This window comes from Meleagris gallopavo, chromosome 15 (genome assembly GCF_000146605.3).
Source record: "Meleagris gallopavo isolate NT-WF06-2002-E0010 breed Aviagen turkey brand Nicholas breeding stock chromosome 15, Turkey_5.1, whole genome shotgun sequence".
NCBI classification, from domain to species: domain Eukaryota; kingdom Metazoa; phylum Chordata; class Aves; order Galliformes; family Phasianidae; genus Meleagris; species Meleagris gallopavo.
The window spans coordinates 9,465,682-9,488,903 of record NC_015025.2 but is presented as its reverse complement, the minus strand read 5'-3'; the positions used below and the strand labels follow the sequence as shown (position 1 = coordinate 9,488,903).

Below are 23,222 nucleotides of genomic sequence, written 5' to 3'. Positions count from 1 at the left end.
CTCAGGTGAATCGGTGTGGATGACTTGGCAAATCCTCACATAGCTGTGCTGCTGGCCCAGCTGACTGCACTAGGATTACAGTTTTGGGATGCAGGTGTCTTGTGTGCACTGCAGCACGTTGGAGTTTCGTTTCGTTACAGTATGTATGCACACCTTGAAACCTGGTGTTGAAAAATGCATAAAATATCTGGGGTAAATGTCACCTTTACAGGAAGAGCATGTGCACTGATAAGGAGAAAAAGTGGGTTTGCATCTGAAAAAGCATCAATGTCTGAAGTGCCATCAGGTCTGCACCTCTGCCTCCTGTGCTCAGCAGCCCTGCCCCATGTCTGTTCCCATTGCCCTCCCGAGCTCTTGCTCAGAAGTAAGTTATTGCAGGGCTTTTGATGGCTGAGTGAGAGGAATTTCAGCAATGGCGTCTATAGGGTAATTACCTGCTTTATTTCATTTAACAGAGAACTGTATCCTTTTGTAGTCTCTATAACCACGTGGAGAGATCCCATAAAACTTGACCTGCGGTGGGATATGCTGTTTATTGGAGAGATCTGTTGTGGTTTAGTCACTAGGATGTTGAACTGTGAATTGCAGGAGATGTGCCTTAAAGAGTGGTGAGCACAATGAAAATGTAAAGTGAGAAGAAGGTGCGTATTTGTGCCATGACAGCTCTAATGGGAAGCACATTGCTGATGCTTGCTGGCAAAAATACCTGCTCAGAGCTCTTATAGTGCCGAAACCACCCGGGCCAGGACATCAGCAAGTGCTGGCAAACAGGAGGGTGACCCACAGACCCACAGCAGGCACATGGGAGCCTCCAGTCCTCTGTCCTGGCACAGCTCATCAATGCAGGCCAGCTCCAGGATCCCTACCCCAGCCCCAGTACTGCTGATGTCCAACCAATAGGTTGGGAAGCAGAGGGATTTGCTTTCTGCTTGGCGATGGTGAGGCAGGAATGGCAGTAAGCAGTGTTAGGTGTGTGTGTTGTTGGGTGTTTGTGTTGTGAGCTTTTGATGTTCTCCTGATTGCTGCAATGCCCTCAGAATTGAAGTGCTTTTGGGTGTCTGTGCAGAGCTGCTCCTTGCAGGAAACAGATGGGTCTGTGTGTTTCACAGGGGGGTGATTGCACTTTTGCTGCTCTTGGGGCAGAGCAATGGCAGTTCTGGTCGCATAAACCCAACATTAGAACAAAAGCTATTTTTTCTTTTTCTCTGTACTTATATGAGATTTCAAATATTTTATGAGAAAGGCTTATTTTCCTGAGCATATGTGAGAACTGAGGCAGTCATTAGCATTGTATGTACCGACTCTTTTATTTGCTCTTCTCATCACCTCATTCCAGTCAGGAATAGTTCACTGTCTTTCATTACTTTTTCTGTACATCACAACCTCTGAAATGAAGCAGTTGGTATTAGTGAAGTCACCGGAGCTGGTTGTGACTCAAGGTATTGCCCTGCTCTGACAAATGGATGAACTCTGAGTGCAGTCATTTACCAGCTTACATTCCTCATTGGAAGGGACAAAAAAAAAAGACCAAGAAAAGAAAACCCAACCCAATAAAATCAAACCCTAGTTTATTGTTTTGTTCTCTCAGAAGGATCAGAAGAATGATGGTATTCTTTGAAGGTGTAGGAGCCACTAAGTAAAATCAGGACTTGCTTTTTCATGTAAATATCTCTGGTGGCCAGATGTAATCTGCATACAGGGAAGGGGGAGGCAAGGCTCTTTAGAAGCATCTGGAGCTTTAGTGATTTCTTGTGTTCTGATTTTTCCCCAAAGATCCGAGCCAAGAAGAAACCTACTCCAGTGAAGTATGAAGTTGGGGATCTTGTTTGGGCCAAGTTCAACAGACGCCCGTGGTGGCCATGCACAATTTGTCATGACCCAGTGCTGGACTGTCACTCAAAAATGAAAGGTACTGTATCTACTCAGACTGCAAAGTAGAGGAGTTGTATAGTTCTTTATTAACGAAAAAAAAAGGAAGACCTTGAGCAGAACAACACCAGGGAGCTGACAGGAGGATGGGGCTAAAGCTGAGGAAGTGGCACAGGCAGCTGTTGTGTAGGCTTTGGTTTCCATAGCATAAGAGGGGATGAATATCCAGAAAGTGCAGGGCAGTGCAGGAGAAAGAACAGCTTCCTGACAAAGATACGGAGAGAAAGGTGGATCAGAGAGGTGAGGGCAGAGTAGTGCAGTATGAAAAGGGCGGGCACATAGAGCTGGGTGGGCTAGAGTGGGGAGTGAAACTTATGAACAGGAGAGATACTGACTTTTTGCATGGTCTCATGGCAATAGAGCAAGAGAGAATGGCTAAAACTGAAAGGGGAGATTTAGGGGAGATGTTAAGTAAGAATTCTTTACTCAGATTGGTGTGGCACTGGCGGTGCTGCCCAGAGCTGTGGGTGCCCCATCCCGAGGGGTGCTCAGGATGAGCATCAGGATGAGCGGGATGGGATCCTGCGCAGCCTGATCTGGTGGGGGGCAGCCAGCCCACAGCAAGGGTTGGGGTAGATGGGTTTTAAGGTCCCTTCCAACCCAAGTCTGCTGTGACTTGGGGAATTGGCCAGTTGGGGATGGGGAACAGGAGGGGCTTTGAAGTGGAGTTGGGGTGAAACAGCGTATCTGCTGAATGCCTTAAGGTGTTACATGGACGTGTGAGAGGAAGTGATTTTTTTGGCCTTGTTTGGCACTGGGAAGGAGGGGGCTGTTTATGGGGTTATATCAGAAAAACCTTGTGATGGAGCCACATGTGTGAAAGCTTAGGGCATAGTGTGTTAGTGAGACTAAGAGCCAGCTGAGTGTGAGGGAAAGGGATGGAAGGAAATAAGACAGCTGCACGTGTGTGAGCACAGGGAAGAAGAGGGTAGAGCCCAGAAAGGATGGGAGTCACACGATGTGAAGATGGAGGAGCATAGATATGTGATGAAGAGAACAGAAGAGAAGTAATTGTTTGGAAATTGCTCTTTATTTGAAAGCTCTCACACTGCTTTTAGGATCATATTGGCTACCATGGGGAGACTGCCACAAATTGAAAGGCTTATTTATTTCTTCCGGTTTTCCTCTTCTGGTTTGTTTTGTACTGTGAGTAATGGGAAATCCCTAGAGAACGGTGCCTTCTGCATCTGACAGCTCCCCAGCCCTCGGCAGCCTAAGAACCAGGTGCTGGGAATGAATAGACTTTTCTACTGACCACAGACTCAGAACTGTCTGCTATTTCTCTAGAGGCATGAAGTAGCTTTTCCTGTATTGTGCTCACGTCAACTGCAGGCTCGGTTGCTGTAGTCTTTCTCACTGGTTTTCCAGTTTCTTCTTCATCTTCTGGGAAGCATCCATCCTGTTCTAGATAATACTGAGTGTGCAGGTGTAAATAGTCCCTTTCGAGCTCTCAAATTACCATTAAGGATATTTTCCTGTGTCCTACCACCCACGATGAAATTATGGACAGGATTTAATACATACATCTGTCCAGCAATCCCCTCTCAGCCTGTGTACAATAATTTCTAATAAAGGAATTCTGCAGGGAGGGAACATGCTACTAACAAATTCCAGCACAGTCTACTCTCCAGTTATATAATAGCATCTCCCATTGTGTTTTATCCATGTTGAGATGAAGATAGCTCTGAGAAAAAATTTCCAGTTGTCATTCTTTGTTTATCTCACCTCCCTGAGTGGTGAATGGCAGAACAGGTGGATCTGAACTCAGGTGCTTTTGGGAGCAGGGAGCTGTGGGGTTCTGCACACACTGTAGGAAGCATGGTCCTTCTGCCTTAGTTCTCTCTTGTTGTCATGGGAACAAGCTCTTCAAAATAAGGCAGGTTGCTTCAAACTCATCACTTGTGCAAAAAGCTCCTCTCTTCCTAGTTTGAGGTGTGGTGTTATGTTTAAAGCAGCTTGTCTTTTCTTGACAAGCTCTTGAGTGATGTTGGGATTTTTGGAACTGGAAAATTGAAGCTCAGACAGGGGCTTGAGTCCAGTACTGTAGATGGGATTTGGTCTGTCATCTTTGTCCTTGGATTGATTTTACCCCAGTCAGTATTCGTCCTCCTTTACCTGTTCTAGGTCAGAATGTCAGTGCTGGCATTGCTGGTGCCAGGCTGCTGGCACAGTGCGGGCGCTCCGGGAGGAGGCAGCACAAACAAAAGGGGCTGCAAAGCTCGGGCTGCATGTTCAGCTGGTGAAGGTATTCCCAGGACAGCGTGAAGCACACATCACAGGGAAAAGTTTATATCTCGTGTGCAAGCCTTGAGGAACTGTTCCAGTTCCCGAAACACGTCCTCTTTCACCAGATTACCTTGTACTGGTCCAGTTCTTCATTGCTTCATGCCCATGAAGTGCTCTTGCTCAGGAAACACCTCTGAAAAATCTTGGAAGTTGTGATTGTGCCCTTATGGTTTTCTTCCCTGGCTGTGCACCACAGTGCCCACAGGATGGAATTAACTTTTTATAAGCGGCTCTTTGTCACGATGCATGTACTGCTTGTATAGTGCAAATGTGTGCATCTGTGTGTTTATTTAAACACTACTGTTAATGTTTTATGTCCAAAATAAGGGTTTGTATGTTAGCAAAGTATGGAGCAAGATGTGGAGGGGGAGGTACGGCCTGCACGGGTAAATGCTATCCAGCAGGATCCTATTTCTGGGAGTTGCTGGTGCACCATTTCCTCCTCCCAGCAGCCAAGTGGATGGGCTGTGCAGTCATTCATCAGAGAGGAGCAACAAGAAGTGGGCTGCCTCGTGTGTTACCTCTGTTGAAGGGAAAAAAAAAAACAAACCAAAAACATTTGGATATTTTCCCATTTTGTTTTGCAGCCAGATTGTAGTCTTTGCTCTAGGGAAACAGATCATCTTAGCCCTGTTAGTCACTGTAAGAAAGCAATGAATTCAGCAGTGCAGAAGGATCTTCCTGAGTTCTGACCAGGAACTGTCAGAACTGGCATTTGTGTGGAAATGTTATTAAGCAAAAACCTTTGTACGAATAACTGATAGACTGCTACTGCTTTCTGTGATCAATTTTTGTCTTTGTTTTGTTGTGTGCAAGGGGTTAATTCTGTTAAATCTTTTGGAATAGTTTCCAATCGGAGGCCATACCGAGAGTACTACGTGGATGCCTTAGGAGAGCCTTCAGAGAAAGCCTGGGTTGCTGGAAAAGCTATCGTTTTGTTTGAAGGAAGACATCAGTTTGAAGAGCTGCCTGTTCTTCGGAGAAGAGGAAAGCAAAAGGAAAAAGGCTACAAACATAAGGTGAAAGACCTGCTTTCTCTGTTTTTGATTTCCTGAATCTGCACAATAAAGATTATTCCTTTGTGCCTGGAGTTGCACTTTGACAGTTTGCTTTTGTGACAATGACTGCTGCAGCAGGGCCAGAGAGTGATTCTTTGCATCCTTGTAACCAGCAGAGCGTACAAGCAGCTGGGAGTTTGTAGGCTATCTTTTATGTTTATGTAGGGGTGTGGCCTGTTGCTTTTGTTGCCCTGCAGAGCTCTGAGAGGCAGAGGAGTCAGGTCCCTGTCAGCATGAGGTTTGTTCTGCAGTGAAGCCCTCTCCTGATGCCAATTACAGTGTGCTTTTAAGTAACTTCCTGTGCTCTCTTGCAGTGTCTTTTGGCTGATCTGAGGTAGAGGTGGAGTTATGTACTTCAACTAGATCATGGACTGAGATAAAGCAGTGGGGGTTTTAGTCCTGCTTCTCTTTATGGAAACCTGTTAGGACTTATAATTTAACTTGGAAAACATTTTGTCAGTGAGCCTGTAGGAATGAGTTTTGTGGCTAGTTGCATCGTCTCCATTTCCAAGCATAACAGCCCTGAGCAATTGTAGCCAGCGTAACGTAATGTGACACAGAGGTCTGTTCTCTGTCTTTAGAGTCATAACTGGAGAAATTCGCATTTCAGAATTGTTGAAATGAAATGAACAGACTAATGCATTCCTGTGAGAGAGCAGATAGGCACATAGTAGGAGCAGTGTCTGTTCCTTTTTTCTAACAGCGCTTAAGTACTTAACCTGTGTTAGTGAGAAGCCATTGGATTAAACGTGCTCTTGCAGATGTGAGCTTCCTGGGTGTAATGCTCTTTTTCTGGCTTGTCTGTTTCCAAGGGTATGCTCAGTAGCTTTTCTAAGACCTTTGTTACCTGTATTTCCACCTTCCCCAGCAGTTAGTTATATGCAAACAAGAAATGTTTCTGGTCCCAGAAATTAAAATGCTTCCTTGCTAGAATCTCCCCCTGTATGTAAATTGCAGCACCAGTGTGGCTGCAGCAGAGCAAGCCAAATGTGTGTAGCTTGCGTAAATGTCCAGGCTTGTGTACCTGGAAGCCAAGACCTGCTGCAAAGCTGAGAACATTTCGCTGCTTTGCTACTGGACCCTGTAAAATTTTGTTAATCTGCTAAAACAATCATTTGTTGCTGTGGATGGTTTTTTTTTTTTTTAAGGGACAAGAATCAGAAATTTGAGTTGTTCCTGCTGTTGTGGAATAGATTTTGGTTTTTAGAAGTGTTATGAACCCTCTGGTTTTCTGTTGTGCAGCCAAGAACAATGTGTGCAGATAAAAATCAAGTTTGTAGCTTTGTTGTTTTTAGATGTTTAGCAGGGGTTCCCGTCTGGTATGCAGCATGCCCTTTATTTTATGCTAAGGGTGGAGTTGAAGCTGTGAGAGTTCTGTGTAAAGGACACGTGGAACCTGTTACAGCGTATTTAAATGTGGTACAGGTTTTATGTTTGTACCAAGGTAAGTTGATGAGAGGGAAGGTGGAGTTGTGCCCCGATTCAAGGGATGCAGGAAGAATCAAGAACAAGCAAAGCAAACACGGCTATTCAAATATTTTGAGAAAATGATGTTGCAGTTGCGTTGAGAGGCCTGTTGGCTGTAAATGTGCTTTTCTGTGCCAGGGATCCATACCATACACATTCCCCATACACACTGTAGTGTTTGGGATGCGCTGACGTGCCGGGATGTTTGGTCACCGGGACACCAGTGTTTGCAGGGACTGTTTTGGTGTTTGGGGAATGCACGAGGATTTTCACTAGGCTTGATAGGAGTGCGGGCTGCTTACCCAGGAGAGTTGTTTTCTGCATCCTTTAGGCACAGTCTCTGTCAGTCTGTTGTCTTAAAGGTGCAGAACGCAGGACTGTCACTCCGTTCCGTGCCTTGTCTGTCTCTATCTCGCTTTTATCCTGTTGGTTACCCCCTCATTTTTTCTTTCTTTCTTTTTTTTTTTTGTCTCCTCCAACTTTAAGGTTCCCCAGAGGTTTATGGCTAAATGGGAAGTCAGTGTTGGACAGGCAGAAGACATGCTTCTCGGGGGGCCAGAGGATCAAAAGTGCAGCCAGAACTCCAGCGAGCTGGACAGCAAGAAGGAAGTGCAGTCGGAATACTATTCCAATGGCTCTGGAGCCAAAAAGGACAGGCAGCTGAACGGCTGTTTTAAATCCTTGGCATTTGACTCCAAACACTCAGCCAATGAAAAAGGAAAATCGCACATTAAGCCACACGTGAAAAAGAGCTCAGAGAGCAGAAAAAGGACTAGAGTAAAAAAGAGTGGCATGAGAGAAGAAGCTTCCAAGGGAGAAATCAAAGAAGAAACATCAGAGAGCATAGTTAACAGTTTGATTGTTGGGGACCTACCAGAGAAACATGCGTCTCATGAACTCCGCCGAATTGCAAAGAGCATAACAGCATCCAACAGCACCAGGGAAAACCATTTGCTCTCCTCCTTTGGAGAAAGACGTTTTGAAAATATAACTTTAAAGTCGGACTATGGGAGTCATAAAAGTGATGCCCTGAAGAACACACTCCAAGGGGATTTGTTTTCCAACTCGTCTTTGGAGAGAGATAAAAGCTCCCTGGGCATTCTGTGCAGTTCCAAGTTACAAATACACTATTCTGCATCTGAGGCTGGTGTTGAGAAAAAGCAAACTGAATCAGATTCATCCTCTTCCCTCTCAGATGGTGGGAACAGTGATGTAGATACCGTGGACCAAAGTTCAGAGAGAGCCTCTAGCACTCTTGAAGTTAGTGATTCTTCAGATAAAATGGAGAAGGAATTTCCTATGACGTCAAGTGGAAACATTAAGCTTTCCATGTATTTTTCCCAGAAAAGCAGCAGAAGGGCCAGAAAGAAGTCATACAGAGATCGCAAACCTCTGGGAGGTTCGGTGACCAGCAGACTCGATGCTGAATTTGCACACAGGGAACTTGAAGGAGGCTCCTCTGATGCTGAGATGTCATTGACAGCTCTTGAGTACTCTTCAGATGTGAGAAATGACAATCTTTCCCTAGCAAACAAGCACGCTACTCCCCAAAGTGTTTCCAAGGACAGTTCCTGGTCTGCTGTTGCAAATCAAACAACCTTAAAACTGAAAAACATGAAATTGCCTCGGATCAGGAGTATAAAATGCAAACATAAAGAAAAAGTTGCTGGGTTGGAGCCTTCTCTTGCAGAAGAGGAGGGTGGCCTGAATCACTGTTCTTCTGATACCAAAGGTTTCTCTGGCCTTCAGAGAGATTCTCTTCCGAGAAGCGGAAAAGTTGATGGTCAGAAACTGTTAAACAACGTGCATGAGAAACCCAGGGATTCTGCTGAAATAGAAACAGCTGTGGTGAAACACGTCTTGTCAGAGCTGAAGGAGCTCTCGTATCGATCCATGAACGATGATGTCAGTGACTCTGGCACTCCAAAGGCCACAGTACCCTTACTTTTCTCTTCCGCCTCTGGTCACAGTCGTTTGCCTATTGAGCCAAATTACAGATTCAGCACCTTGTTAATGATGTTGAAGGATATTCATGACAGTAAGGCGAAAGAGCAGCAACTGATGACTGGTCAGAACATGGTCCCGTATCGAAATACCAGCACAGCAGATGGTTCTGGAGGCAATTCTGCGAGCGGCCTGACGTCCCTGTCTATCGTAGGTCCCCCGTTTAAAATAGAAAAGAATGGAGATTGTGCCCAGGAAACGGTCAATCCGAACTCCTCCAGTATAAGCAACTCCTCGCTTTCACGCAATCCTCCGACCAAGTTACCGGGGATTGGCACTGGTAAAAGGGAGCCCGCGAATGCCGCTGTTTCTGGGACAAATGGCACAAATTGCGTGCCCAAACGCAACTGTTCAAAATCTAAGCAGTCATCAAAGCTTGGAGATAAAACAGTTTCAAACAGAAAGGACTTAAAACCAGGAGGGCCAAGTAAGTTGTTAAGTCGATTATCCAGAGATTCAGGAGAACATGCATTCCGCGTGCACGGTTCGGTTCCCAGTCCTCTAGGTAATGAAGCAGAAGATACTGGGAGGAAAGAGTCTGTTGATTTAACAGAACATTCAACTGATGAAGACTCTGCATGTTTATCTGATGACAATTTAGGTCGTATTGGAAGGAGACCTGAAGCTGGTAGAAATACTGAGAGATGCACTTCTGCTGAAAATGGGGAGAGTCCAGACTTGGATTCAGAGGCAAATAGTGAGAGCTCTCTTGGTGATGAGGCTAATGATGTAAATCACGTAGCACCTAAAAAGCGATGGCAGCGTTTTAACCAAAGCAGTGCTAGATCTAATAAGCACACCAGTAGATCTAGGGAAAAAGGAAACTTGGAGAGTGCCTTTGGCCTGAATTCTCATGGCTTTTCACTGAAGGGAAATGAGTGCTTGGGACGTAGGCATTCCCCTCATTCAAAGGTGCTTGAGGCAGACCTAACAGTTCAGGACTGTGAGAATCATTTAGACTTAGTTGAGAAACGTTTGAATGTATGTGGTAAGCCAAACAACAGTGTGATGGACTCAGAAACAAAGCTTGGCAACTTTGCTCCCCAGTCTGAATTCTCTGCACAAGGTAAGGGAGCTGGACTTGCGCCAGAATGTGTATTTGTATACATTTATAATTTTTCATTTAAAGTATAAGTTTACAGAATTTTGGGCTGTTTGACAACGTGGAGGTGTATATATTTCTGTGAGCTGAAGAAAAAGAGACACGGTGGTTTTTTTGGGGGGGACTCTTTAAGCACAGAGAACGAAAGATGGAGTGATGATGGAATTTTGCTTAGCTTTTGGTTAGAGTTTAACTATATAACATCAGTAGTTCCCCCATGGTGAAAGGTAAAACTGTGATCCTCTGAGTCAAGGATTTTTTTTCCTTCAGTGTATCCCTTCATACAGTTGTTTTTGTGTTTGGTCTTAGCTGGATAAATCAGCTCTAGGAAGTTTTGACTTAGAGCGTAGGATTTCATTAAGACAGCACTTTTCTTTTTGCTGTTTGTTTTGTTTTGTATTTTAGTATGGGAGTTTATTAGCTGCTAATAATGAAGTGAGGAACCCCACACATTCCCTAACTCATGGCACTGGTGGGGCTGTCTGAGGGTAAGGGGAAGAAGACAGGGACAGCTTCAGGGAGCCTGGGGTGCAGGTGAGGCAACCTCATCCAAAGGGAGGTGGCTGTGGAAGAGAGAAGTGAGGGGTGCACAGAGTCAGCCTCTCCCACAGAGATATGGGTGAGTTTCTTATGGGTAACTAAATCTGGAAATTTGGTTGGAAAGCAAAAACAAACAAACAAAAGCACAATAAAAACTACTTCCCCCCTACAACAAAACAAACAAAACAATGAACACAGTGAGGGAGAGGACTAGGTCAAGCAGAACCACATTTAACACATACCATTCTCAAAGAATCTAGGGAGGCAAGCCTTCAGGAAAGCACTAAAATGATTTTTTTTTTTTACAAAGATTTTGCCAAACAAAATTAAATTGTTTACCAGTAAATGAGTGATGGGCCTCACTCAGAACCTGAGCATGCTTTGTCTCTTCTGTTCCGTGTGCCCATTCCGATGTGTTGTGCCATTAGCAAGTGGTTGCTGCACACCTGTTTCAATACAGGGAAGTCAGCATCTGGCTTTAATGGTCACAGAACCAAGGCATGTCACAGCAGGCACAGAAAATGAACCCACAGGGTGTAACACACCAGGTAAAAATCCTGTTTTGAAATCATGGCAAGCTTAATCATTTGCTGAACTACTCTGGCCATGGCTGTGTGTTTTTGAGGACTTTAGAAAGGCTGTGGGAAGCGTGCTTCATTCTGGGATGGGGCTGCACGGAGGAGCTGCGCCCTCTGAAGCGAGCTCCTGGTGTGCACGAAGGCTCAGCTGTGTTCTGGTGGCTTCCAGGTGGCTTGGAGTTGAAGCATCCCTGCATTGCTGAGAGGTGAAAAGTGTGAGTCTGTAGAGAGAGCTGCTAAGAGGCAGTGGCAGTGCAAAGAGAAAAGGAGAGGAACTGCTGCAGAAGACAGGTGGCTCCCATTGCGGCACAGAACTGGCTGGGGCTGTGCAGGTCATGGGGCTGCTGGCAGGAATGGCAGGTCGGCAGCCATGGCGCAATCTGTGCCCCTGCCCTCAGGAGCACACCTGAGCCGTGCCCGTACCCGTGTGCTGGAAGCGGGCACCAAAGCTTCCCTGTGAGGAGCTGCTGTGACATCCCCGAGGCAGGGCTGACGGAGCAGGTTAATGCTGTGAGAAGTCCCTTGGTTGAAACGTGTCTTCCTCCCTTTGTTTTGGACGAGGCCTGTTATGTAGGAAGCAGGGAGGGCAGTGTGGACGTTAGAAGTGCCGCTTGCAGAAGAGAGTGGCTTTCCTCCCTGTGCCAGCGCTGTGAGGAGACGTGACTAATCCTCCTCCTCCGCAGGCAGGCGTGGAAGGGGCCACAAAAGATCGCATTCACAACTGTGTAATTTGTGCTGAGCTCGATCAATGCGAGTCCTCGTCGTAGCTGAAAGCAACATCCGGCGTATTTTTGATGCAAAATTTGTAGTGGGGTTTAGACTAAATAAGGCAGAAGCGAGGGCCGGTCGCGTTCGCTGACTGAGAACTTGCACAAGTAAGAGCTTCTTAAAGGTGCATGGTTTGCTATTGCCGTCCAGGCTGCGTTTGTACAGGAGTCATTTGAGGGGAAGAATAAAGCAGTTAAGTCTCGCTTTCTGCTGCAGTGCTTTGTGCGCTGCTGGCTGCTTCTGGGACTCTCAGTAGTCACTTATGAAGACGCTAGGCCTAGAACTGGTTGTGTGCCAACGTGGGTTGCACCTGGATACCTGTGCAGGGGGTTGTTAGCAGCTGAAAATAGTTGTGTTGGGAAAGGTGGTTCCTTTCTTCTCTTTTGGCCAACTTTGACATTTTCATACTTGTTTTAACCACAAAGCCACAATAAGGTGTAGCAATCTTGTCCAACATCCCAAGCGTTGCATTGGAATGCTTTCTTTTTTTAATAAAATGTTTCTGCTCAAAAAAGAAAACCCCACCTCCTGCAGGGGGAAAGGAAGTAAAGAGTAGAAAACTTACTGTAACCTTCCAGGTGACCACGAATGTTTGTGTGGCTAGGAGGAGTCTTCTGGAGTAAGGCAGAATAATTGTGAAAACCAATAAAGAGGAAAAGTCACAGGTATTTGAGGAAGTTCAGTAAGCATCGTCTTGCTTCTGCAGCTTGTTGAGTAGAGGTGACACAGTGCCGGGGCCCTTCCTTGGAGCTCGCTCTGGTTCTGTTTGTGTTGGAGAAATAGCTGGTGCCAGGCTTTTCCCTTGCAATGGTGCAGTGCTGTGCAAGTGTAAAGAAAAAGATGTCTGAGCCCTGAGGATCTTGCAGCCTCTTGGGAGGACAGTTAGCTCCCTCATCACGTCCTGATCTGAGCACAGAACCTGTTGTTGGGAAGCAAAAGGAATAAATAGGCTTGCAGTAGCAGATGGGGAATTCAGGGCTCTTGAAGTACATGAGAAAATGTGCTAGGGAGGAGGGAAGGGAAGGAGCTGGACAAACACGGCGCTGGTAGAGCCAGCAACCAAAGTGTGTTAGGGAGAGCAGCATTTTCCCATGCCCCTGCATGTAAACCCATGGGAGTTTGGATTGACAGGAAAAATAGAGTGATGAATCTGAGTTTCTAACAGATGTAGGTTTTGGGGAAAGTACTACAAGAAGGCTAAGTGTACGTTGTGTGAGGTGATGTTGGGTCACGTTGTTAGGAGTCTCTCAGGTATCTGAAATGCTTGAGGTCGCCACGGTCCTTAGCAATCCCACCTGCCATGTCAGGGCTGGGGAAATAGGGAGCTCGAATATTAGAAGACTGTATTAAGGATCTTCCTGTATAGAGTTTTGAAGAAGGCAGGAGCAGCTCTTACCTGCGGGTCATGAGGAGGATTTTTTGTTGTGATAATCTCAGAAACACAGTCTTGAAGCTGCTTTCCTTTTTCTTAGTACATTCAGAGAGGAAACGCCTTAGAAAGCCAAGTAAACGGCTTCTGGAATATGCAGAAGAATATGATCACTTATTTGCACCCAAGAAAAAGTCAAGGAAAAGCCAGGAGCAATTGCAAAAGGTAGGTTAAGGCAAATGTGCTCTTCATGGCTTTTACTGTTGTGCTCCAGTTTACATGCTTTTGCCTGGTCTTGCTTGCTGAGCGCTCATGCTGCGTGCAAGGCTGTGCAGGGTGAACGTTTTCACCAACATGTTTCGCTGTGTTAGGTGAATTCTGTTGCAAGGTCTGGATTTGAAGGAGGTCTTCCTGCACAGCGCAGTCCTGACAGAGAGATGCAGCGGGGGCCCAGTCCTTTGGTTTCAACTCCATTTTCAACCAAAGAATCCCCTCCCATCCTTGAAGCTGAGTGCTCCTTCTCAGAACTAGAGCCCCATGCCTCTGATCCCAGTGAGCAGCTCATAGAAGGACAGTCCGATTTTCCAGAGCTTGTGCTGTCTTCCTCTGATGTTTCTGAAGTTTCTGCTTCTCCAGATGCAGAGGAGAGATTCCTGAAATCAGGTAAGTGGGAGGTTGTGTTGTTCTGCTCCCACAAGTGAGCATGTCATGAGCTCACTTGAAATGTTTCTTCAGCCCAAGTATAAAGGTTAGTAGCTGCTGAGCTCTGTTTTGTTTGCTTTGCTTTATTCAGTGACCATTACTGGTGCTAGGAGAAAAGAGGGGCAGGTGAGATGTGTGACCTGGTGAAGTGGCACATTGTGATTCTGCAGTTACTCTTCTGTCTAAAGACTTGTCCAAGGTCAAAGCTCCGATGCTCTGGCTATGTAAGCTTGTAGAGAACGTTGTTTCTGTTCTAAGGGGCCAATCATTTTGTTTAATTGTTTAAAATATGCATCTGTAAATATTTATTTATGCAATTATAAATGTAGATAGATAATGTATATAGGCACACTTACGTATGTGTAGTAATAGACCAAGCAGGCGGAGACCTACAGTCACTGAGAGGTCAGAGAGTGTGTTATTTGTGGGGCAGAGGGGTGACAGGTAGAAGCAAAAAACCTGCAATGATTGAAGGAGGGAACCTGAGGTTGGAGATGCAGGCACAGCCCGCAGTGCAGCAGTGGTTGCAGATATGCAGTATGCAGAGGCAGTGAATCTCTTCCCGCTGCTGAGGGAACTGCTGAGGCCCACAGAGCGTGGGCTGTGGCAGGGAGCAGTGATGTGCTGACCCTCCACAAGGCAGCTGAAGTCTTTGATGTTGCTGCGTGCAGAGCCGTGTGTTGTAGGGAGGACACAGCCAAGCTGATTAAGGGTGCGGATGAACAGGGTAGGAGAGGTAATAGGCTGTTTCCATGGAGTGCCTTGCACACAGAGCATCACAATTTCCTGGTTGTTTTAAGGGTTTACTGCTGCCCACGTCTATCGCCTTGTTGTCTCCCAATGGCTAGCACGAAGTTTGAGCTGGAGGCTGACTCCTACAGCTGGATTCCTTGGGGCATTTTGTCCCAGGTCTATCTGAGAGCACACCCTTCAGTCTGTTCACTGTGTGCAGCGTGAACGCTGATGTGGGTGCTGTGGGAATGGGAGCAGGAAGAAGCAGGGATGTGTTTGTCATTATGGGAGGGCTGGGTTGCGCTGGAGGAGCAGTTGTGAAATCACGATGTGAATTGCACTGCCAGGATGGTTGCCTACTGGCTTTAAGTTCGTGGTCTCTATTCCGTGGTTGGATTTTTTAATGTTATATATTGAGGTATGCCTGAAGGTGGTCCAAATGGAGGTCTGTTTCTGTGCAGGTTGTAGAGGTAATTGTTTCTTTTCCCTGGGGAGCTTGTGCTCCAAAAGACAAGGTGGATTTGATTGTTTAGAACCACTGGCTGGCATTTTCTTAATGGTCTCAGCGTGACTGAAGCTAAGAAAATCCTCGTTTATCTAACAAGAGTTTTATTGCAGGAAACTTTGAGAGCAAGCGTCAAAGGAAGCCCACTAAAAAGCTCTTGGAATCCAATGATTTGGACACTGCCTTTATGCCAAAGAAGGAGGAGTGGACTCCCCCAAAGAAGGTATTTTTCTTCCAGTACTTCTGAAAGTCAGATAGAAAATGAGCCTGGACAGCAGGCCCTGCTGAGCAGGAGGCACAGGCAGTGAGCTGTGCGTTGCTGGCTGTGGCCCAGGAGTGAAGGTCCACCCTTCCCAAAGGTGCTGCTTGCTGTGTTATGGTGAAGAAATCTGCTAAATGCAGAGGTGTTCCCCACCCTTTCCCACTTGTAATGGGGACTGGGGAGTTTTGGCTGCGAGGTCTCCTCTCTCCATTGATTTATATGGAAAAATGAGTCATCTGGATACAGGCTGGGAAGCTGTGGGCAGAGCTTTTCTGTCACAGGGAATTGCTGTTATGTTACACTGTAACTTGAACCTAAGGCTTTCTCCTTTTCTGTCAGATGTTCTCCGAATAGTATTTCATTTGTTACATTCCCAAGTTGGCTGATGGGTGGTAAGTAAGCATAGAACTTGTATTAGGGTAGAGGCTGGAGTTGTAACACATGTAGCATGCAGTGCTAGACGCAGTTTTTTTTAAATAAATTGCTGATCTTTTCTGCTAAGTGCTCAAAATCCAGTGACATGATTTGTAAAAGCGGATAACTAAGACTAATATTGGGCATTGTATGTGTACAAGGCATAGCATCACTGTTTCTGAGGTTGGTTAATAACAGTTTTCTTGCCTTTCTCATTCTTTCTTTCTCCATGGCAGAGTCTTAATACAGTCATCGTGCTTGAATAATAGAGACGCCAGAACAATTCAGTCATAGGCTTCATAAAAATGTAAAGCCAGAAGAGTCTCTATTCCCAGCGGTTTTTGGGGTGTTAGTAGCCTTTTGGGGAGAGCTCAGGAAACAGTGAGGGATGCTGGGGAGCATGAGACCTGACAAACTCAGCATTCATTCCTCCTCGCCTGACTTTTCCGTGTGGGATCTATCAGACACAGAAACCAAATGTCTTCTTGAGAAGTTGCTAACCATCAATGATTTCATGCTCTGAAGTAGTTGTTGCGGTCATTTGTAAAGAGGCTTAGTGGCTGAGGAGTGTGCATCTCTGATTTGCAACTGCTGAATTGTTTCTTGTGTATTTGTAGGGCACCGGCCCTTCGGAGAGCGACAGCTCGGAGCTGTACTCACCAGCCCACTTCCCAGACCTGGGAGAAGGTAAGAGAATGCAGTGCAGCGGAGATGCATTGGTGTGATTTGTATCAGTGGCTTTAGAGGGAGTTGTGTGCGTAAAGCTTTATACGTCCTAGGCCTTAGCTGAGGCAGTGGCAGAAGAAATAAGTACGTTTATCTGGAAGTACTGTTAATATATTTTCTTACTTCCCTATGGAAAATGGAGGTATTGGGTCCATATTTCCATGGGAAGATATTCACTTTCCATTCTTAGTCTGAATGGTTGTAGGAAAGTCATCACCACAGTACCAGTGTGCCTGATGGCATGCTTTGACCTGCTCAACACTGCCTGCTCTGTCGAGTGGACAGTTGTGCAGTTGCTCTGTATTCCCTCCTCCACGTGCCTTTATGTCACATTGGTGACGTGCCTTTATGTCACATTGGTGACGTGCCTTTATGTCACATTGGTGACGTGCCTTTATGTCACATTGGTGTCACCACGAGTGAATTTGTATTGCATAATGACAGGAGGAAGTAATTAGCAGCATTTGAATAGCAGTGTAAGCTCTGTGTTGATAGCATTTCCTCTTTTCTGCTGGGGGGCTGTCTCAGGAAAGTTGACAGTGGTGATGATTGCAGATCAACAGAAGAGTTCATACTTGGAACCATTATGAGTCAATGTTATCCAGGCTCTCTGATGGCTGTAGGACAAAGGACAGACCTGTCTTGGAGGCTTGCATTGCCCCAGGCTTTATGCCCTCAAAGAAAATAGGAGCCAGACTGAAGCAGTCAGGGTGTGGAAGTTGGTAGCAAGCCAATTGTTATTTCTGCATTTTTCTTGAATGGCCTTTCTGTTGCATCCCAGCTTCTGAAAAGCTCTTGGAGAAGCAGCGCAAACGGAAGAGACCGCGCCATTCCTCTGCTGCAATACATTCCAAGAAGGAGAAAAATGGGGAGAGGCTGGGGGAGACCCCACGCTCTGAGGTACCGTTGGGTTTTCCTACACACTGTCGTTCCTTCAGTCTGTCTGCTACTTCCCAGGGTGCTGTGCACAGCCTCGGCCAAGTAGTCTTTGGCTGGCTGAATGCAAGATTAGTGTCTGAGCTGGGACTTTGTCTCCCTGATGTAGCTGCATGAGCTGGGGTTGAAGCTGGAGGTATCACCTTGATTGGTAATTATTTTGTGATGGCTGCTTAACTCAGGCTCAATGTTTCAGCTGCTGCTCTGCTAGTTCTCCAGGAGAAAGGCTGTTCTGATATGACAGAACAAAGATTTGACTGGCATTTTGCTTTGCATGTCAGGAGGCCTAACTGCTGTGAAAGGTCTTGTCTTCTGGTGGTGGGTATCTTGCCCTTTTGCACACCGATATGAAGTGCAAGCACTAGTTGTGGACTTCAAACTCTTCTATTTGCCCTGCATGCCAGGGTGAGCTCAGAGCCATGTTGGAGGGGATGGAGGGGGAACTGTTTGTGACTGCTCACAGGAGCCTGATTACTTTCTGCCATCCAGCAGAAAGGGATAATTGGGGCAACTCCCTTCTACTGTACCATAGCAAAGCTGGCATACAAATATCTCTGACAAGCACATTTTGCCTTTTAGGAGTGAGCCAGGTATCACCAAGTGTAGGGGAAGCAAGACTTTTCCTGAGAGAGGCAGGACGCCTCCGGGCCTCTCACAGCATCGTCTCTCACTTCCAGTGGCCCAGGTTCAGCAGCAGGCTGTTCTGTCAGGATAGTCAGTATGTATTTCAGGAGCCAATTATAGACGTATACTGTTATATTTGTTATTGTTATACAGCTTCCAGCAGAGCACAAACACCGCACCAGTTGTCTGAGCAGTGCCAGGTCTACTGCCACTGGTTTTTGAAAAGCATTTCTAATGGGGGTGATAAAGTTCGGGGTAATACCTCCAGGCCCTATAAACCTTCCTGTGCCTTTTTAAGAGCACTGGTTAGTTGTTTCTGAAGTGTGCTCACCTGGAATCGTGTTTCAAAGAAGCCTGTACAAATACATTTGCCAGTGCTGGAGGGTAGTTAACACTGTCTGTTTTTAGGTACCCTCTGAGAGGTTGGCTCAGTTTGGAGCTAGTAAATTCTCTGCACATCTTTTATAGCAAAGAAATGAGGAGGCAGTTCAGAGCAGCAAGGCAGGTAGGCCACAGCTCTGAATGTCACACACCGTTCACTGCAGAGGAAGCCCAGGGAGTCTTAACTGCCTCCAGCCTTAGATATATGTTGAGTGAAGTTATGTAATGTCAATACTTGACGCCTTTTACCAATGTCCCTTTTTCTGTGATTGTGTTTCTTGAGATGCTGAGGTGTGTGTTCACCCCTTGGCATTGGTGAGTGAATGGATACCGGTGAGTACTGGGCTGCTATAGAGATGTGATTACACTTTCACTTGGCATTCACACCACACTGGTCCTTAAGTGACTGTCCACATACCAGGCAGGAACCTCATTTTCTTCTGAGTGGTGCTAGAAGAAATAGATGTTTGGATGATTCAGCACAATAAAACCTTGGATCCAGCTGCTTTCAGAGGGCAGAGGAAAGCCTGTCTCCTTGGGCTGAACTAGGCAGCTTTCTCTGCCCTTCCATTTATCTGGAGTCAGGAATGCAAGTTCACAACATCGGGGCAGCAAGACACCAAGAAAAAGAATGGAAAATGCTGTTGAAATGATTGTCAAGGTTGTGAGCCAAGGTCAGGCTGTGCCAAAGAACCGGCCAGGCTTTTAAGGATGTGCCAGATACAACAGCAGAAATAGCTCTGGAAGAAGATCGACGATGAGACCTGCCCCCTGTAGGAGGTATGTTGCTTCACAGTGCTCATTCTGGCAAGGGGAAATAGAATGGTGTGATTGATCCTCCTGAGTGATGGTCTTGTAGAGTGATTCCCCTTCTCCCCGTTCACCAGGCATAAATAATCTGGCCTTGCCCACCCTGTCCAGCTCTGACATTCCCTTCTCTTTGTGTTTCTGGTAGGACTGATTAAAAATACACTAAAATCCCTGACATGTGAAATGTACAGGTTGGCCAGGTACCTGTGTAATTAAAAAGGATATCTTGAGGCCAAAAAGATAAGCCGTAGAGCGTGCTGTGCCACTCTGGGTGGTGTGGGCCCAGTTGTTAAGATTTTTGCTAACAGCAAGTATTTGCAGCTCTGAAAAGAGGTCCGTGGTATGTAACTTAAGATGCACTTTAGACAGTCATTCCAGATAGCCTGTGAAACATGGTCTGAGTTCACTACAAGCAGTTCTAGCAGCTGTGGTAGAAAGACAGAAGGACCAGTTCTAAATTGCTCCTACCTCTAGCAAATCTCCTTCCAAAACTCTTGAAAATTTTTATACAGTAGGAAGATATTCATTAACCACAGGAGTGGTGCTTGTTAACCAGTGCCTTGCCCCTTTGGAGGGATCCTCAGTGACCATGAGAGGGGCAAAGCTTACTTTGTGTTCGTAGCACTGGGGTCCCAGCGCAAGGTAGGAGCTGTAGCTGACATTGTCCACGCCAGTAGTTGATTAACTGCTCTTGTTCTTCCTTACAGTGACCCCTGCAACCCTGAGGTCACTGCTGAGCTGAGCAGAAGAGTGAGCACCTATGTAGGAATAGGAGGATCTGAGCTGTAACCAGTCCCTGGAGCACTGGTTTCTGGTGCTGCTCCTGGAGCATTCCAGGAGCCAAGTCAAATGCTTGAGCCAGAGGCCTGTCTTGTGGCAGACTACAGCATTCTTAGCAGAAATTAGCTGCGGACCAGAAGTATCAGAGGTAGCACCTAGGATGTCATTGTATGCAGAGGCAAAGGCATCTGTTATGTTGTAGCTGATGGTTACCAACGCTGCAGAGACCTTTCCATCCCCTCTGCCAGGGCTATAGTGGCAGGGAATGATGTGCTCCATCTCAGAATTCCTGCAGGCTGCATCACTGCCAGCCCTCCAGCATGTATGTGATGATAGTCTGTGAGGTTGTACACCGTGTGGTATATTGGGTTGTCACTAGTTTGTAGCCGGGAGTTTTCTTTTTTGTGCTCAATAAAGCAAACTTACACCATTCGTATTTGTATTGTGTGCTTTAATATTCTGTCAGTGCTTTTGTGCATGGTTGCTCTACATGGTTTTAAAAGGTTCCCAAACGAAAACGTACTGGTGCATTCAAGGAATGAAAAATCAAGCAAAGGAAGCATCGTTACCTGACCAGAATGCTGGCTTCATGTTCTTCCAACTTAAGGACGTAAAGCTTTCCTGGAACTTCTTTTGCCCAGACTAATAAGGTGTGCAGAGTGTATTCAGTTGAGTTTAGGAACTTTAGTGGCACCACGACTCAGATGGGTGTTCTCAGATATAGAATGTAACTCAAAGCTCCCTCTCCTGCCTGTTAGTTGGACACCTGGCCCTGAGCAGGCTCCAGGGTATGAGAGTGGTGGCTGCTGCTTCTTCTGAGTCTAAATTCCTAACAAGGTCTTGAAAGCGTACTGCCTTTTTTTCTGGGCATACAGTAGGGATGGCTTTTTGACCCAGGAAGAGCTGTGTGCTGAGATCATTCAGCTGTCTGCAGTGAGCCAAGATTTCAAAAACAAATAAGGCAGAGTATTTAAGTTCTTGCTTGAAGCATCTGGTTGGTTCCTAAAAGCAGCGTGTTGGTGCAGCATGAATGGCTCATAGACCTGTGTGCTCTGGAGGGGCAGCTGGGCCTTGCTCCCTAGTTGCTGCTTGCTAGCTAGCAGCTGCTGGTTGCCTGTCCTGACAACTGTGAAGTCTACAAGCGCATACTGTGAAGAGTATAAAGAGAACTCTGACTTACTTGCTAAGAGAAGACTACAATGAGGATTGCTTGCAATCTTTTTCTAGTATTATCAGTGCAAGCAGACGTCAGCATTCAGGATGCTTCTCTGGTACTGGTGGACTTGATTTTCAGAGTATGCAATCCTACCTGATACATTTCTATGAATAACAATACTCTTCTTTCTCAGCCCTGACTTTCTTTCCTCAAAGAGGGGTTATACACAGGAAAAGAAAATGTGTTCGGTGTGTATTTATAATGATCTAATAAACTTAAGTGCTCTTCCTTTCCTTTCTTGTAAACCTTCTGGTGGAGACATATGAGATGTGGTTCTCTCCAGCGTGGGTAACACTGACTGCCAAACTTTGATGTGCTTGATGGCTGGATTTATAATCTGCAGGTCAGGATGGGAAGCACCGACAGCCCCTAATTTTGAATTTCCTTTTAAAGGGGGAGGCATTGGTTCATGGGACTTCTACAAGCCCCAAAGGGGGACATGAAGAGGGGTCTGAGAATGACCATGGAGTGCCTTCATCCAAAAAGATCCAGGGGGAGCGTGGAGGAGGAGCAGCTCTCAAGGAGAACGTGTGTCAGGTAGCCTCTTGAGGAGATCTCTTGAAAACTTTGCTTTTCTAAATATTTTTAATGTTAATATTGGTATGCACCTGTGCTCCAGCTAAACCCAGGTGGCTTCTAGGTGTTCTTTGGGGGCTGTGTGATTCTGAGGGTTTTGACAGCAGTTAACTAGTAGCCTAATTTGAACTGTGCGAATGCCTCGAATCCTGCTGGAGTTTAAGGACGTTGGGAAGATGTGACCAACGTACAATTCATTTTAACTGATGTATGGTAGCAGGGATGGGATAGCAGATGGCAGTGGTGATGTGCTAACCGCCTGAACTTACTGACATAAGGAGAATGCTCGTCTTTTTTCTACGGGGACTTGCTGACAGTTGTCTGTGCTGGGTTGGAAAAGGGGTTGCTCAGAGCTGATGGATGTCCTTCCTACCCCACAGATCTGTGAGAAGCCAGGGGAATTGCTGCTGTGCGAAGCTCAGTGCTGTGGTGCTTTCCACCTGCAGTGCCTTGGGCTCTCTGAGATGCCAACAGGCAAATTCATCTGCAACGAGTGTTCCACAGGTATGTAACTTTCCTGAGTGCCTCCTTAACTGGCACTCCTTTTGCTGAAATGATACACCTCTTGTAAGGCTGCTACCTGGCTGTCACTCCTCAGTTCGATGATCATTTTCTAATTAACTGATCTTACTGTTTTGAGGCAGACAGCATGGGGTTATCCAGACTGTGATGGGCAAGAGATGGATGTTTTTTCAGTCTTGACTTACAGTGAAACTTTAGGACTGCAGAGACCTGTGATTTGGGTTATGTGGGGGGTTGTAGTGTGCTGATATGTGTCCTGACAGAAGCGACATGTTTTTATTTGGCCATTCTGTGTGCCTGCTCTTTCTCTAGGAGTCCATACCTGCTTCGTGTGCAAGAGCTGTGGGCAAGATGTAAAACGGTGCTTGCTGCCCCTTTGTGGGAAATATTACCATGAAGAGTGCATACAGAAGTATCCACCCACGGTCACTCAGAACAAGGGCTTCCGATGCTCTCTGCACATATGCATGACTTGTCATGCTGCTAACCCAACAAACATCTCTGCATCTAAAGGTACTGGAATCTCGCATGGTCCCAGGGAAGCAGTTAGAAGTCCTTTTTTTTTTCTTTGTTTCATGCCCACCTGCAGTGACCTGGTCCACTAGTTCTTTGTTTTTCTGTCCTTTCTACAGCGCTTGCTGTAACATTTGCTTCTCTCAGGGTGGGAAGGGTGCTGTCTGTGGGCAGGGCTGCTGCTCCTCAGCACTCCTGATGGTCAGACTGAGCAACTAAAGTGTTCCTGCCTGCCCACGCACTCGGATGCCTGAATGTCGAGCGAGGCCATGTTCCTCTCAGTAGAGCTGCATGAGCACTGGTGTTTCTCCTACACACCTCTCACTGTGCCAGTGCTGCAGCCAGTGCCTGCTTAGCAGCAGTGGCTCTCTAGGCAATGGCATAGAGAGCAGTGTAGTAAAAACTAATTGCTTTATTTCCTT

General features: G+C 46.2%; 1 protein-coding gene across 1 annotated transcript in view; it reads left to right on the top strand.

Annotated features, from left to right (window-relative positions):
* Window positions 1-1,668: 1,668 nt before the first annotated feature.
* NSD1 (nuclear receptor binding SET domain protein 1) overlaps window positions 1,669-23,222 on the top strand; it is a gene marked incomplete at its 5' end in the record, with an annotated part of 43,326 nt that continues 21,772 nt past the window's right edge. The window contains 11 exon segments of the mRNA XM_031555656.1: window positions 1,669-1,909; window positions 5,062-5,234; window positions 7,227-9,810; window positions 13,205-13,326; window positions 13,473-13,764; window positions 15,154-15,263; window positions 16,334-16,403; window positions 17,224-17,342; window positions 21,583-21,726; window positions 22,146-22,269; window positions 22,600-22,800. Coding sequence (XP_031411516.1) covers window positions 1,669-1,909; window positions 5,062-5,234; window positions 7,227-9,810; window positions 13,205-13,326; window positions 13,473-13,764; window positions 15,154-15,263; window positions 16,334-16,403; window positions 17,224-17,342; window positions 21,583-21,726; window positions 22,146-22,269; window positions 22,600-22,800 — 4,180 coding nt within the window.